The sequence below is a fragment of the Aspergillus aculeatinus genome (assembly GCF_003184765.1).
Source record: "Aspergillus aculeatinus CBS 121060 unplaced genomic scaffold BO66scaffold_63, whole genome shotgun sequence".
NCBI lineage: Eukaryota > Fungi > Ascomycota > Eurotiomycetes > Eurotiales > Aspergillaceae > Aspergillus > Aspergillus aculeatinus.
The window spans coordinates 28,394-44,012 of NW_020291532.1; the positions used below are offsets into that span (position 1 = coordinate 28,394).

The window sequence follows — 15,619 nt, forward strand, 5'->3', positions numbered from 1 at the left end:
CACACCCAGAGTCAAAACTTCTCCCTCCCGAGCTCACCATCACCACAGCCAATTACCCCCGAAACATTGCCATCCAGAACAAAGAACCCCCAAGTTACCAAGGTTACACCTCCAAGCTCGCCACTTCTGCAGCGCATATCCCACCGCGCAACACCTCACTTACTGAGTACAGCACGTACACGCCCATACCAATACCCACACACACACATCTACAAATCCAAAGAACTAACTACTTCCTCAAAAGTACCGAGCCATCTCCCTTCCCGATGGCCCCCCCGATTCCCACCCCCAACAACCCCATCATTGGTCCATCGGGACACGAGTCAAGAAGCTTGCTTTCCTTAGACCCTAGTCAACACCAAACATTCTTATGTACTCCGTAGTAGTCTAGGTAGTTTAGGACAGTTTGGGTAGTAGGAAGGTTTGATTGCCCCGAGCCGTCGTCAGCCGTCAGCCGTCAGCCGGGTGTGGCTTCCCTTGCGCCCCCGCCCCCCTCCTCCTATCGATGGATGCATCAAGATCCCTGTCACATTGTTTTTTTTTATTGCTGGCAGACTGCAGATGGAAATTGGCCAATGATGTAATTTGTCGAATCTGCCGTGGATGAGTGGAGCCCGATCATGCGGGTGGATGGAGCCCGGTATTGTTCTGGTGGGTTTTGGTTTTTTCAGTGCTACGGTTGAACTAGACTACTCGGTCGGGTTTGGGATGGGGATTGGGGAGCGGGTGCACTACTCACCTAGTAGTGATCGCGTATACTACTTATAGATGAGGGTTGATGGTTCAAGGTTACATATGTGAGGTACATTATGGTTGATGGAAATTCAATTGATGAAAGCAACTTTGTAATCTATGTCAATGTAAATGCTAAGGAGAGGAAAAAGGCTAAACTCCAATATGCTAAGACCAGACCACGCTATTGATTGATTAGATGACAGCCACGCTCGCTTGCATATATGGAAGAACGCTGGGTTAAGTGCATCAGTCCCAGAAAATTCGAAAAAGGAAACGCTGGTATGTGTGGTTCAGTGGTATCATCGCCAGTGCAAGATTAGAACGAATGCTTGTTCCCCCCCCCCACAGTGGACGCTGTAAAATGAGTGTCCCCGCCAAATGCTGTGTTTCAATCCTGGTCCTTCGTTTTTCTATCGGCAGATCCGGCCGGATCGAAAGACCGTCAAGTCAATGGACTCGACCGAGTCAGATCCGTCATCTACCTCAATGGTAGCCATCTTCGTTACGGAATGGTCACCGTCCCTAGTTGTTTGTGTTGGGGCAGGTAACGATTCAGGCGTTGGTGCTTTCTTCTCCTCCTGCACCACAGCCACGTGTGGTTGCTCTGCCTTGAGCCGGTGTACTTCTTTGGTGGCCAGGTCGAGCAAACTCTGGAGCTTCTGCTTCACCGTACCTAATTCTGTTGAACAGTCGCCCGCCCGGAGGAAATGGTAGGCGGCGGTTTCACACAGTCCATGGACAACCTCCAGCTGTTTCTCGGCGGCATCGAAGGGGGATGCCTGCGACGCGGCTGGGGCTCGGGACGCCGGGGGACCCTGTCTCCGAGCGTTACGGATGCTAGTCAGGAGTTCATCCTCCGTTGAGGTAGGGCTTGCAAGCGAGGCAGTAATTGGCGACATCCTTGAACCGCGACTCATCATGGCACTGCGATACCCGGATGTGCGCAGCTGTGACATCTTTCCTTTGCGAATGTTGTTGCGGGCAGTCCCAATGTTGCGGACCATTTCCTCCAAGGTCTTCTGTGTGTGTCCATCATACTCAATGATAAGGTTGTGCCGTGTACTGACGAAGATGTCCCCATCACTCGAGTCCACCCAGGGTGCCTCGTCGGCTCCGCGTTTTCGGGGATTCGAGTTCGGCTGATTTTGAGAGGTATTCGGAGTGGTGATTGCAGTTCCTTCTCGAGCTTCAGGGGCAGATGAGAGGGACGGACTCTCGGTGTTGGCAAGTGTCGAATTCAAGTCATCCGTGCGAATGGAGCAGATAGAGCTGTTTCTGCGGCGGCGGGTTCTCTGGGCGGCGTGTCGTTTGTAGGCATTGGCGTATTCGGCGTGTTTGGCGGCAGTGTGGTTAGCTAGATCAGACAGTTGACCTATCCAAGTCGGTGCATTGTCTGATAGATAAGAAAATGCTCCCAGAGCGTCCATCTGTTCGCCGATGGTCATGGTGTGGGTTGGTGTTTTGATTTGGGAAAGGGGTGAAAAGTGCACTTCGGCCCTCGGATATGTACTTCCGAGTCCGAGGTCGATCTGGAAGGTTGTGGGACCGCGCGATAGTCCCCGGGATTTAGAAGCTGCCCTGCTGACCGGCCAGGAGGAGCATCAAAGGGAGCGGTACAATGGTAGGTCGTCTCGTTGTGAGATCTTTAGGAATGGCCGATAAAGGAGAGAAGATTGAGTATGGTGATGATGAAGCTGAGCCTGGGCGAGCTACTCTAATAAGACCCTTACAATGATGGCTCCATGGGTCAGGGACTAGTGCACGCGAAGGTGTGTGGCACTAAATTAGCGGACGAGATATTTAGATTAAGCAAACAATAACATGAAAAAAAAAATGAATAAGAATAAATTTCCAGCAAGTTGAGTGGGGGTAAGAGTGAGAGCAGCTAAATGAGGGGAGGGGAAAGGAGGGAGGGAGGGGGAGAGAAGAGAGGGGGGAATGCTGGAGAAAAGGACCCAGAAGAGAGAGAGAGAGAGCAACAGCCAAAGGAAAAGAGAGTAAGAATGAAGACTGGTAGGTTTGGCGGGAAGAAGTTACAGAGGAAGCTAAAAGTGACGTCCCCGAAAAGTGAAGCCCGAAGCGTGGGTCTGTGAACTTGGCCGTAATCTTACCCGTACCAGTCAGTACATTCAGTACCACTCTGCATTTCCTCCCTTCCGGCCACTCGGACAATACGGAAGCTTCCTTCCCTTTCTCAATCACCATGTGATGCCTGGGAATTACTACGATTAAGTGAGTATTACTACTGCTACCTTTCCTGTCGCTTTCCTTCCAAGTACAATCGACTCCGAGATGGAATCACATCCATGTCCCCTGCAAGAGACGGACAAGCGGTGAACAGCCGCTAACGAAGTACCGCTACGGTTCCTTCCACTGCTTGCTTGGATGCACCAGAACTACGACTTTAGTTACTGATTCATTCATGGGGGCCGTTGACTCTCCTCCACTAAAGTCGCTGACTCGCATCTTCAGCCGCAATACTTGTCGAAAACGAAGTACCTTCTAGAAAATGAGACCCTCCATATGTTTGAGGATTTCTCGAAGCCTGACCGGTCATTAATCTCAAACAGGGGAAGTCTCACGACTCGATCGATTGTACTGAGTAGCGACAAGACGCCTTGAAGTGGCAGCACGTGCCTCGGCGACCACAAGCGAGTTTGAAAACCAGCATGCACCTTGTCCAACCATTCCGCTCCTCCTCCTGCCTGGTGCCGATGACTGTCGAACAAGCAAGGAATCCATGAACGATGCAACCAGCAGGGGAGATCCGAACGCAATGGTCGCTTTGTTTGATTATGGTAACGGCGACTTTACCCAAGCGAGTCATGACACGTAATGGTCTATATGCACCTTGCGACGGATGACGGCGGCGATGCGCTAGCATCCTCACCGTGCTGCTGCTTATATCCGAACGTTATACCCTCCCAGCTCCTCCCCTCATTAGGGACGAGTTTCAAGCCGACGATCAAAACCCACGTAGCTGTCAAGTTACCATGTCTCGCAGTCTATCATGTTTGACTGGATGGAAATGCCGATCGCCCCAAGTCAGGAAACCGGTAGCTGGTTGGCCCGGTGGTTTTAATGTTGTGTGATCCTTCAAAGATGGAAGGGAGGTAACACCCCTGGCCGCGATGACATGTCCTTCGGTGATTCCTTGGTTGGTGAACATAATGGTACCGTATCGAGTACGAGATGTTAATGCTTATCGATCCACCCACCGGTCACAACGCACGAAATAGTACTTCGGAAAATGTCCCGCAAGAGAGCATGCGGTCCAAACGATACCTTGCCAACTTTCTACGGATCACACAGCCTTTGCTGGACGCTTTTGCCTGTGCAGTGATTGATTGTTCTCCGGAACACAGCTTCGTCATGTGCAAGCCACCAGTCTTATGCCGAGTAATCCTGGCTTCGCCGAGCATTATTCGAATTGTAGACCTCAATCAGCCACAAATTCGTCTCTGAGATCTCATGGTCGAGCTTACCCAAGACACCAAGTGAAACGAAATGAACGAACTCTATTGCACCGCAAAAAATGCTCTATACATGCTAACTGAGCTCAGCTGCTGAGCTGGTGGCGCCCGAGATTGGCTAACTGGGCGATCCCTTGTGCTTCAAGTAGAAGTCTTTCCAGGCATCCAAAGCCTGCTTGGCCTTCATCATGGCCTCCATGGCTTCTTTCCATTTCTTCCCAGCCTCGTCGAGTTGCTGGCCCAATTGCTGACTCATGTATTGGTGTGTTACGATGTGCCCGGCAGCCGTCAGTGGGTTGGATAAGTCTGCAGGTGCTGCAGGCGCAGGAGCACTCCCTGAAGGACCGGCAACAGTTTGAGGGACGGTTGAAGGTCCAGCAACAGCTGCTTGATTCTTAGCCGGCCGACCCCGTTTTTTAGCTGGCTTTGGGCCTGGAGCATCATCATCGTCATCGTCATCATTATCGTCATCGGCACGCTTTCTCTTCTGTTTGCCCTTCGCCTTTTCAGAAAGCTGCTTCTGATCATTGTCGTCGTCGCCATTATTATCATCGGCACGCTTCATCTTTTGTTTGCCCTTCGCCTTTTCAGAAAGCTTCTTCTGACCATCATCATCATCCTCTTCCTCTTCCTCTTCTTCCTCCTCCTCTCTCATATGCGGACATGACCTTTTGGCGCGGCGACATGGTGAGCATGCTGTTCTAGGTCTGCCACGCTTGGGCTGATATTGCAACAGTTAGTACAGGCATGGCGAAAGACAGTTTCTTTCTCTGAAAATGCGCAACAAACCTTTCCATTCTTCGCAGCTGTCGGTGCAGCTACCTTTGCGGTCGATGGTCCGGCCACTGAGCCAGGAGGTTGAGCAGCCTGCTTTGCAGCGGCAGGCACTTTTCCAGTTGATGGTCCGGCCACTGAGCTAGTAGATTGAGTAGCCTGCTTTCCAGTGGTGGGCACCTTCGCAGTCGATGGCCCAGCGGTTGCCTGCGCAGCTCCAGCGGTGGTAGACCTAGTCTGCCTCTTTTGGGCCGTTCCAGCAACCTTGGCACCGGTGTCTCCGGGTCCTGTATTTATGACTCGAGCCATGGTTCAACGAATGGTTGCGAATGTAGGAATAAGCTATTGTGGAGTTGGGGTATAGAGCTATAGTGATTGGAATAGTGGGCTGATAGTAGCTAGCTGGCTGTGGGATTGCTGTCAATATCCGGTGCGAGTCCCAACCGCCAGTCTATATATCCCAAAGATAAAGCTACTCGAGCCTTCAGCATGAGGATAACTACTATGTTAGCTCATTGAATCGATCCAAATACAAGGAGCTGAGACGAAAGTGATCTATATCCAGAACAACCTGAAGGCATAGCAGTCTAAATCCGACCGAGCTATATCGGGGCACAAGACAGGCCTTTGTTTGAACAAAGACAACAATGGTTTCAGCAATAGAGTCTTGAAAGAGTCATTGAACTTTTACCCAATCCTTTTGAATCCGTTGTCGACCCAAAGAACTAAAGCACTCCAGAAGACACAGTCTTTGTTTGTGCCAACCACACTCCCGAAACAGTAACCAGGAAAATCAAGGCCACAGCTCAACCTCCTCCCACCTCTCAGTATCCCCATCCCTCACAACCGTCCACCTCTTACGAACAGCATCCGGCGCCTTGGAAAGATCCAACATCTCCACCTCCTCGGGCTTGATGACCACAACGCGGAAATTCCGTCTCGCGACCGGGTCCCGCAGGTCCTCAACCTTCTGCCCGATCCTCAGCTCCGAAGTCTCCGGGTGCTTCGACCGCGGCTGTCCCGGCGGCGGGTTCCTAAACGTGCCTGTAGATTTTCACCCGTAACCCATTAGCCCAGCCCCTCAGAGCCGTCCAGAAACAAAGCAAGAGAAAAACAAACCTCGCATAACCGGCGAATGACTCGCAAAATACGTCGTCACCATCCGTTCCCAGTCCCAGTCTCCCTCGGCAATCCCCGCATCCTGCCCCCTAACCCCCTCCCAAACCCTCTTCTGTTCCTCTTCGCCACCCTCACCCCCGAGAACAAACGTCCCCCCCTTCACCCGCCACTGCACCTGCACCTCCTCCAGCCAAAACACCCCCTCCACCTGCCCGCCGCTGACCCCCAACTCGCCCACCTTCGCCATCCGGATATCCGTCGTGAACACGGGCATGTCGCTCTCCAGCCCGGAAGGGGTCCGGCCGATGCCCTGGGCGTCGAGCGCCGAGGCGGCGCTGGGGTGCAGGCTCAGCACCTCCGGGAAGAAGCCGCGCAGCTCGCAGGTGCGGGAGCGCGGGACGGGGAGGCCGGTGGTTGGGTGGTGGGTGACGGTGGAGAGGGTGAAGGATTTGCTTTTGCTGGAGGTTAGGTGGGTTTTGAGGAGGGGGGACCAGGGTGCTGGTGCTTTGGCTTTTGCTTGGGACATTTGGGCGGTGGTGGTGGTGGTGGTGAGGGGTCGGTGGGGTTGGAGTTGGACTTGGACTTGGAGGAGGCGGGTGAGGTGTTTGAGGCGGTGGTTTGGTGATGCCAGCTTGACTTTTACCGTTATGCTGTTGCTTTCGGAATGATTGTAGGGGTGTTGATTAAGGGGGGATTGTAGGAGGAAGTCGGTGGGATTAATAGGAATCAATTCAGTGGGAATCAGGGAAATATGGGAGGTGATGACGTTTTGACTATAGGACGGATGTTGTCGGGGCCTATCTTCACGTGAAGATATCTTATCTAATTGTGATTGTGCTGGCCTGACAATGGGACTGTACTCAGCACACATGCACTAGAGTAGCGAAATCCTGGCCAAACGATTGATCTGTCGCATACTCAAGCTTGAGCTGTAAAATAGCCAACCCTACCCAGTCCCCAACCTCTGAACCACAAGAAATCCATCAAATCAACCACCTTTACACAAGACCGCGAACCAAACCAACCAAACCAAACCACACTCCATTGAAACAGTATCGGTATACAATAAACCCACAAATACAACAGAACCCCCAACATGACTAAGTCTCCATCTCATCCCCACTATCCGCATAATCCACCGCACCGCCCGGTATCCGCCCCTCATTCAGCTCGCGCTCCAAGCGCGTGATCTCCTGCAGACTCTTAGCCTCGCGGATCAGCTTCTCGACGCGCTTACGCTCCCGGTCCGTCAACTTCACCCGCACCGCGCGGTCCCCGGCGCCGGCGGCGGCCCCGATCTGCTGCGCCGTGGCCGGCACGTCGAAGGTCCGCGACTTGACGCCCATGATCTTCGAAGCCAGCGCCGAGGGCTCCTCGGCCGTGCCGAACAGCTCCGTCGCCTTCTCGCGCTCCGCGTCCTTCACCTTCTGGTAGTCCAGGAACCGCAGGTTGGGGATGCGCCAGATGAGGTAGTGGCGGTAGTGCTGTGCGCGGCCAGACGATTAGCATGCTTAGCCAAGTCAACGAAAGACAGAAACCCCTTCCCCCGCCATACACCCAATCCCCTGAACCACACAACCTAAGGGAAAACTAACCTCCTTCCTCGTCACCGGATTCTCCAACACCACCAAATGCGTCAACCCGGTCAACCCGCGCAACGGATCCAGATCCGCCAGCTCCGCGACCGCGTTCGCCGTCAGGTTCACGGCCGTCAGGTTCGGCACCGACGCCGCCAGCGTTGATTGGATCTGCTTGATGCGGTTCCGCGCCAGGAGGAGGGTGTGCAGCCGCGGGAAGAAGGGGAAGTTGCCCAGCGTGGTGATGTCGTTGTCCGTCAGGTCGATTGCATCTTGGTCCTACGCCCGAAAATTCCCCGGTTAGCGAGGTCTTGACTTCTTGCACATACTGTCCATTGCGAACAACTGAAGGGGAAAGGCAAACTCACCTTGGCAATACCCAAGTTCTCAATCGCGGGGATCTTGTGCCCTACATACCACCAATCGCGCCAACAATTCGATATCAATCCAGCTCCTTTAGACAAGATGTAGTATCTGACTTTTCAGATTTCCCGGGGAGGTTGGGGGCCGTGGTTGGTTTGGGGCTTCAAAACGCACCTCGGAGATCTAGCTCGCGGTCCTTGAGCGGGTTGATGTACGAAAGGGAATTTTGGATCAGTTCGACGGTCAATCGCATGGTGGCGGTGGATGTGTGGTTTCGTGTTTGGAACTAGGGTATCATGCGCGTGGAAACACAAAGCAATGGATAAGAAGATCGGAAGGAAAGTGGATTGAACACGACAGCAAATCGCAAGCTTTTCGGTGGGTGGTGACAGACAGGATGAGTGTCGGGAGCTCCGTCCGCTGCGACTGGCCCTGTCCGGGCTTCACAATCACGGATGATTTTGCCAGGGCGGTGTGTAGTGGCTGACTCAGCTTTCGCACCTTTCGCACGTGACGCTCTTCTCTACAGTATCCATATCCAGATCCGAACAAGGTTTCATGAAAGTAAATGTTTGCACCTGGCATTGACTAAATCGGCTATGTCTAATACTTTGACAAATGGTTCGAACAGAGTAACTATGTACTCAAGAGCACGTGCTCCGACAATATCGTACCAAGAAGCAACTCCGGAAATTACACGGCCAACACCAATCCAAGTCCTGGCCTGACAACGCGGAACACCAACTCCTGGAAATGCAACACGGCGAACATAATCATAATCATACAGAAGAATCATTCATCTGTAAGAGGGGTCATGACTGGCGATTTATTGGGGTGAGATCGAGAAGGACTGCCAGCTCTGGACCGGCGACCATTCGTCGTCGGGCCCAGTGCCACCGGCGCCAGGTGATCCCTGCTCTCGGTCCTCACCACGAGACCATGCCGATCCATCGCCGAGACACCCGGACTCGGAGTGATACCGAGTCCAATAGTCCCTGAAGATGAGTTGTCCAGCGCATACTTGAAAGTGGGTGTATTGCTACCGCTTCCCCAGCTCGATGCCCGCTTCGGTGCCATGAATTTCGTGGAGTCCGCTTCCGATGGACGTCCCCCATCGATGGAGCTGCGGCTGGACGCCGTCTCACCGAGATCATAGGCAGCAGCACCATCCTCAAGAACGCGTTCATATGTGGGACTTCTCGGCCCGAAGAAAGGCAGCTTGCCGCCAAAGATTCTCCGTTTCTTGGGGTAGTTGGGGTGAGAAGGACCACCGCCACCGAAGACGTTCTGAATCTTGTGATACATCTTGAGTCGGCGGCTGCGCCCGCAGAGGAAAAATGCAGCCACAACTATTATAAGCAGGAAGAGAATGAGACCAGGCACTCTGCGGGATGGGCTGCTGTCGAGCATGGCGTCGCGCCATGATCCGTTGTGTGCGCCTTCAGGATCGGGCAGCAGCTCGGCACTCGGATATTGAAAGTCGCTAGGGACCCCGGCAACATTGCTGCCGAAGCCTACCGGAAGTGCCTCTTGAGCTTCGATAGGAATCTGCGAGGATGCATACAGAACCATTTTTCCGAGAGTCCAGCTCACTTCCGTGTCTTGAATCTTGTTGGCAGCCTGAAAAGAGTCCAGAAAGCCTTTGCTCTGACCATGGGACAACACCTCCTTGGTCCCGTTGTGGCTCGAGCTTTTCATTTCGTCCAATCCTACCCGAGGGATCCCAATGCCGTCATGCAGTACATTGATGATCCATGATGCCTTGAAGCAAACCTCGGAGGCTGATTCCCGATCGACCTTCTTGCCCCATTGATGGCTCTCAATTCCAGCCTCAATGCTCTCCCAGTCTTGAGAGCAAAAAGACTGTACGCGATCCTGGTAGGTGTGAAAGTCGTAGGCTTTGTCCTTGTGGCCCATCTCAAAGATCTCGTGAGTCGTATGCCAGTACTCGCTGATCCCGACAAAGTGGTTTACATCGAAGTCAATGGCTGGTACATGCACACCACGGAGGAGACATGGCTGGTCCGGACAAGGCGCATCTTTGTCCAGTAAAGGATATGTTTGACGCAAGCACTCGTCAAACTTTCCAGTCCCCAGTAGATGCATACTGTCGTCTTTCGGGAGAAGTGGCTTTCCATCGATAGTCGTACGCAAGCCTGCAGGTAAACAGGGATCCGGGAGCTCCGTGACTCCTCCAACAGCACTGGCCGCCTGCAGAGACTCGACGAAGCGCCTCCGAGCCTCATGCACCCCAAATTCCAGCCATGAAGTGACGAAAACCCTGTGTTCCTGGTCCGATCCGTCAATGTTGCGCAGCCGCAGTAGCGTCAGGTCGTTCGCGTGCTTTTCGCTCTCGGTCGCGTTGGGCGCAAATGCGATCTGTGCCGATGCGCCACCCATGTCCAAAAACCCATACGTGTGGTGACCCTTGCCGTGATCATGAGACCCTGGCGAATCGAAGCTTCCGAGAAGATAGTTCGTGGCAATCCAACCGTACAACCCCTCCGTCACTCCGGGGATAACCTGGATATGAACATCGCAGTCGGGAAGCAAGAAATCCGAGTTCGCGCCGACGTATGAGCAAATCTGCTCCAGCAGGACTTTCCGTTCGACATCGCCTAGCAGACGCATACCGGCAGTGGCAAGGAGAAAGACCGGGGTGTCTTTGATAGCATCGTCGGGTACGATTTCACGGGCATGTTCGAGAAGTTCCGCAAGATGTTCGTGTCCCACATCTTCTGGTTTGCTGGCGAAAGAAGATACTCCTATGAGCGATGAGATTTAGTCTGGAGTTTCAACCTACAAGCATCCACGACATCCTGGAAGTCGTACCTGGGTGAATTTTCTTGGTCCAATGGGATTTTGTTTTGATTTCCGGAAGAGACTTGAGCTTATCTCCATCAGCCTCTTTGCGAGCGATGGCGTTGTCTAACCATCGATAGACATGAACTCGAGTCCCCTGTCGAGGCATTAGCGAACGTAATCTTTATCGAGGCTACCGGGCTCTAACATACAGACGAGCCTGCGTCCAGGACGACACCATAGCGCCCTATGAGACCCTGCATTAGCACCCTGAAAATCCACTTCCGGTGGGGAAATGCGACCGGCAACTTACATTTGCCCATGGGGATCGCGACGGTGGTATTAAGATTAGTATTGTAGATGAGTGAACAGTCCGAGCCGCATGACCACCTTGGAGCCAGCGACAAGCGGGAGAATAGCGATTGTTGTCAGCAGTCGAAGGGGTGCAAAGCAAGGTGTGGATGTTGTGATCGCAATAGGTACGGAGGGCGGGCGGGGGAGCCGGTCGCAGATAAGGGAGATGCGACAGTCGACGGGAGGAACGGTGACAAACGAATGGCTCTTGCTACGAGGAAGCAAGATGGAGTAGAAAGTCAAAGGTAGAGGAGAACCAGAGATGCAATCCGAAAGTCAGAATTAGAGGTGGAAATGGACGGAACGATAGGAGTGTAAAGGGAGAAATGAGGAGTGGGGAGGTGAAGAATGGCAGGAAGAGGAGGAGGAGGAGGAGTCGGAAAGGGTGATGATTTAGTTTGGAGAGGAGGAAGACGAAGGGAAAACGGCCAAAAAGGTAAAAGGCAAAAAGGAAAAGTTGGATGAGGTCCGACCGATAAGACGGGAACGGATGCAGGAGGAAGCCTCCAAGCCTATCCGGGAATGGTCGGGAAGCGGCCAGACTTGCGTATACAAAAGGCAGATAATAGCCTGCACCACGTTTCCGAGGTCCCTTGCAACCTTAACCTGAAGGGAGTTCGTATTGAGCATCATGGATCGTTTCATGAGGTTAAGGGTTAATTATAGATCGATGATGAGATTGACTCTGATCGATGATCTTTACCAGTAGATGTCTTCTTCATTTTCATCCTCACCTACTTATATACACAGTACACAGTAGTTAGATAATTGCAATCTACTACACAGTAAGTAAGTTAGTATCTTCGGGAGATTAAGTGGAAGGGTCTCGGCCAGCCTGCCTGGTCCAAGAATGCAGTGAATCAAATGAATCCAATCAAATTGTGAAAATACCCCGGCCGGGGTTGACGTAAGCTCTGCACGCCTTGTTCCACCGCCTGAACCGGTGATTGGTTACCTGCCCTCCACAGCTGTCCTCCAGGCTGCCCCTCGTTCCACTGAGAGAGTCTGAGAGTCTGAGATCCTCTCCCATATCAACTCCATCTTTCACTTTGGTTGGACGCCTGACACCAACCAGCCATCTCTTTATTCTGGAGACCACCAAGCGACGTCGGATGTATCCGACCATCCATGGCTATCTGGTGACGATGACGATATGTCCGGATTTAGCTCCGGAGCTCCACCGTACCCCCTGCCAGGCTGTTGTCGCTCGACGGTGGTGATATGGCATCATTCCGCTTATCCGGCCCGAGCTTGACAGCTCACGCCCGGCTTACGTTCAACGATGTCAGAGCAGCAACACCCAATGATACCTTGCAACCATGAATCTCGTTGTGCAGTCCATGCAACAAGGCGATACGTGGACGATCGGAGGCCGCGCGTCTAAATAATCTACCACAGTGTTGCTGCTGCTGAATCTATCGATTTTCCGCAGTTACAGGCATAGGGATCGGCAAACACTCCGAAATCAAGTTCTTGCACTCAAACACAAAGATAAACAATACACACTGCACACTGCAGCAGGTCTATACCCCGCTCCCCTTCACCTGGCACTCCTCCTTCGTGATGGAGCCGGATGAATTCTGCGACACTCCGATCAAGGTAGGACTAGTACTTCCCTGAGTGATCGACCAGTCCCCGATTTGCTCGTCGAAGAACTCGGTCTGGTCCAACCCTAACAACTCGGCTTCCTCACTGACCCGAAGGTTCATGCCCGGGATGTACTTGAGAATCAGCAGCAGAGCGCAGGTCACCACGAAGGAATAGCTGGAAATGGCGCAGATCTCCGCGATTTGTTTTCCAACTTGCACTCCATTTCCATCGATCGCTCCGGGCGCCAGACTGCTGCCATCCAAGGCCGAAATCTTCTGGCTGGCGAACAAACCTGTCAGAAATGCACCCACCATTCCACCAATGCCGTGGAGTTTGAAAACATCCAAGCCTTCGTCGACACCGATCCACTCGTTAACGTTCTGAAGAAGGGAACAGACAACCGCGGTGATGAATCCAATGCACGCAGCGAGCCAGAACGACACGCAGCCGGCAGCTGGGGTGATTCCGACCAATCCGGCGATCGCACCTTCACAAGCACCAACTATTGAGAACTTTCCGCGATGCTTGATCATATCAACCAATACCCAGCCGAGGATACCTGTGCATCCGGCCGTGTTGGTGTTGAAGACGGCCACCATGGCACGCATGCTCGCATTGAGACTTGAACCGCCCTGCGTTCCTCGAATATTAGACTGTATGCACAACACGAGACCATGCGTGACACATACATTGAAACCAAGCCAGCCAGTCCAAATCAAGACGGTTCCCAGAAAGATGAGTGTAGTGTTGTGAGGTTTGCGGAAAGAAGGTGCTCCGTAATCCCTCCTTTTGCCGAGAATCAAAGCATAGGCTAAGGCCGAGACACCGGAAGCGATATGCACCGGACCGCCACCCGCAAAGTCAATGGCGGGAAGGTTGTACAGCCATCCGTTACTGCTCCAGGTCCAGCGAGCCAACGGGCAGTAGACGACCGTAGCCCACCAGAAGCTGAAGATGAGCGAAGGGAGGATAGCGCCTCTCTCAAACGTGCCCCCAACAACGATCATCACCTGTGGCTCTTAGCACTGACTATGCGGAGGCGGACTGGGACGGGAGTCTTACTGTGCATGCGCAAAAGAGCAGTTGGAACAGGCAGAACACCACTTCTGGCAGGACGGCCGAGCCAGGCGAGGGGGCTACAAGGACCTCCATCAAGCCGAAATTCTTCAGCGTGCCAATGAATGGGCCTCCATCTCTCGAGTAGGCCAACGAGTACCCCCAAAACAGCCATTGAAAGGTTGAGCTGCATAAGAATCAGCACGGGGGGTAACGAAATATCACATAGCACCTGCAGCGGGAGCGAACTCACACCGCAAGAACCATGAAAGCTTGGAACAGCAAGGCCATCGCAGACTTCCTCCGTGTCAAACCACTATACAACAAGCCGATCCCCGGCAGAATCATGAACACGATAAAGGTGCACGCGACGATGTAGACATAATTATATTCGTAACCCACAAACTGGGCGTTGACATCCACGGTGAGCGGGTCGCCGCCCTCGGGCATTGAGGCATTATAGACCGGCTATTCGGGAGAAAGATGATCAGTTTTGACATCAAGAAACAACAAAACATACTTGGGACCTCCCACTTACCGCAGCCATGTGGGACAGATTATACCGAGATTGTGAACAAGGGAATATATCCCACCACGTCCGGTCCGTTTCTCGTTTCGCTGGCAAGGGAAAGACACCCCCCACAGTATATATAGATCCACCCCCGGCCCCTTGCTCCAAGCACTCTATATGTACTGTCCGAACCTTACATCTTCTTGGCCTGACTCAATCCTAGCCACCTTTCGCGAGGCTCCACAGTTACTCCATTCCGATGGTGGGAATCCATGCCAAGCAGGATCCTTATCAATATCCCACTGAAAGCAGCAGAATGGGCTCTCGCAAGCACCTAGCCCTATCGAATGCCCTTGGCGCAGCGCAATGTTCCCCATCGCAACCAGTGCAGCGTGATTGATATGACTGTAATCGCCCACGGGCCAGATGATATCACAATGCCAAGACCAGGGATCGCCTGTATACCGAACCGATAAGGTATGCGGATCCACGAGCTATCGGGCTATGGTTGAATCGATTGGATCCCAGATGGTGATCCCGGATCAGTGCGCCTTCTGGGGTTTAGTGCATTGGACAGATTGATGCAGGGCCATGCGGTGATAAGGATCTTTCGTGGCAGGGTATCAAGACGGGATGATTGGCGAGAGATAACAGCTTTTGGGGAGAGATAGGGTTGGATGGGGTGGAACGCCACAGCGGTGGATTATTGCCTGGAAGGATCCAAGAGGAGATGGGTGCGTGGTGTGCCCAGAGCGGAGGGATGGTAGGGGTGATATATAGTCGCTGAGTGGTGGTGTGATCTTGTCTGGTCGGGGGTGGGCTAAGGGTGGTTGAATAGGTGCCTTAGGGGCTGTGCTGCTAGCACCGATGGACTATATACTAGATCAGACGTCGGCTGAAGTGCCTTGCCACGCTTTGCGATATACTGTACTGCACTCCGTAGCGCGACGATAGGATGAGGCTGTTTAGCTATCATCCGCTTCTGTTGTCCTACATGACGATCAACACTATCGCCTCCAGCTTCGACAACACCCCAGCACCGTATCATTTTATTAGAGACCAGGAAAGCAGAAACCTCAATCTGATAGTTACACTTTTTCCTCACTACCCATTGATCCTACATCGACCCTCCCTAATCCCCACCCTCACAGCCCAAATCCCTACCACCAACCCCAGACCCCTACGCCCCCAACAATAAGTATCTTCGCAAACATCCCACATCTACATAACCACAGACCATTGAAACAAATCCTCACCATCTCCAC

General features: G+C 52.9%; 6 protein-coding genes across 6 annotated transcripts; all 6 read right to left on the bottom strand.

Annotated features, from left to right (window-relative positions):
• Nucleotides 1–955: 955 nt before the first annotated feature.
• Nucleotides 956–2,680, bottom strand: BO66DRAFT_395406 (uncharacterized protein). Its single transcript, XM_025648209.1, has one exon. It carries the CDS (start codon nucleotides 2,178–2,180, stop codon nucleotides 1,146–1,148), a length of 1,035 nt encoding a protein of 344 aa, XP_025499272.1. The 5' UTR covers nucleotides 2,181–2,680; the 3' UTR covers nucleotides 956–1,145.
• Nucleotides 2,681–4,326: 1,646 nt separating this feature from the next.
• Nucleotides 4,327–5,291, bottom strand: BO66DRAFT_442989 (uncharacterized protein; the record flags this gene model as incomplete). The annotated part of the gene is made up of 2 exons (XM_025651474.1): nucleotides 4,327–4,929; nucleotides 4,998–5,291. The coding sequence occupies 2 exons, from the start codon at nucleotides 5,289–5,291 to the stop codon at nucleotides 4,327–4,329; spliced, it is 897 nt and encodes a 298-aa protein (XP_025499273.1).
• Nucleotides 5,292–5,500: 209 nt separating this feature from the next.
• Nucleotides 5,501–6,846, bottom strand: BO66DRAFT_383376 (uncharacterized protein). Its single transcript, XM_025646051.1, has 2 exons — nucleotides 6,102–6,846; nucleotides 5,501–6,026 (listed from the first exon to the last, which is right to left on the bottom strand). Exons 1-2 carry the CDS (start codon nucleotides 6,625–6,627, stop codon nucleotides 5,776–5,778), a joined length of 777 nt encoding a protein of 258 aa, XP_025499274.1. The 5' UTR covers nucleotides 6,628–6,846; the 3' UTR covers nucleotides 5,501–5,775.
• A 109-nt stretch (nucleotides 6,847–6,955) lies between these two features.
• On the bottom strand, nucleotides 6,956–8,294 carry lea1 (U2 snRNP complex subunit LEA1; the record flags this gene model as incomplete). The annotated part of the gene is made up of 4 exons (XM_025646052.1): nucleotides 6,956–7,585; nucleotides 7,697–7,957; nucleotides 8,047–8,087; nucleotides 8,216–8,294. The coding sequence occupies 4 exons, from the start codon at nucleotides 8,292–8,294 to the stop codon at nucleotides 7,202–7,204; spliced, it is 765 nt and encodes a 254-aa protein (XP_025499275.1). The 3' UTR covers nucleotides 6,956–7,201.
• Nucleotides 8,295–8,598: 304 nt separating this feature from the next.
• BO66DRAFT_358899 (putative nucleoside diphosphatase (Ynd1)) lies at nucleotides 8,599–11,616 on the bottom strand. The gene is made up of 4 exons (XM_025644955.1): nucleotides 11,157–11,616; nucleotides 11,056–11,090; nucleotides 10,874–11,000; nucleotides 8,599–10,806 (listed from the first exon to the last, which is right to left on the bottom strand). Exons 1-4 carry the CDS (start codon nucleotides 11,164–11,166, stop codon nucleotides 8,834–8,836), a joined length of 2,145 nt encoding a protein of 714 aa, XP_025499276.1. The 5' UTR covers nucleotides 11,167–11,616; the 3' UTR covers nucleotides 8,599–8,833.
• Nucleotides 11,617–12,720: 1,104 nt separating this feature from the next.
• BO66DRAFT_442993 (ammonium transporter) lies at nucleotides 12,721–14,390 on the bottom strand (the record flags this gene model as incomplete). Its single annotated transcript, XM_025651475.1, has 5 exons — nucleotides 12,721–13,419; nucleotides 13,477–13,797; nucleotides 13,850–14,030; nucleotides 14,097–14,311; nucleotides 14,382–14,390. 5 exons carry the CDS (start codon nucleotides 14,388–14,390, stop codon nucleotides 12,721–12,723), a joined length of 1,425 nt encoding a protein of 474 aa, XP_025499277.1.
• Nucleotides 14,391–15,619: the final 1,229 nt, after the last annotated feature.

What these genes read in the sequence shown, in the direction of transcription:
- BO66DRAFT_395406 (XM_025648209.1), bottom strand. Translation starts at nt 2,180, where the DNA reads ATGACCATCGGCGAACAGATGGACGCTCTGGGAGCATTTTCTTATCTA.
- BO66DRAFT_383376 (XM_025646051.1), bottom strand. Translation starts at nt 6,627, where the DNA reads ATGTCCCAAGCAAAAGCCAAAGCACCAGCACCCTGGTCCCCCCTCCTC. An exon ending in TCATTCGCCGGTTATGCGAG is followed by an intron (nt 6,027 to 6,101) that starts GTTTGTTTTTCT and finishes GAAAATCTACAG; the next exon opens with GCACGTTTAGGAACCCGCCG.
- BO66DRAFT_358899 (XM_025644955.1), bottom strand. An exon ending in TCCTGGACGCAGGCTCGTCT is followed by an intron (nt 11,001 to 11,055) that starts GTATGTTAGAGC and finishes ATGCCTCGACAG; the next exon opens with GGGACTCGAGTTCATGTCTA. An exon ending in GACCAAGAAAATTCACCCAG is followed by an intron (nt 10,807 to 10,873) that starts GTACGACTTCCA and finishes CATCGCTCATAG; the next exon opens with GAGTATCTTCTTTCGCCAGC.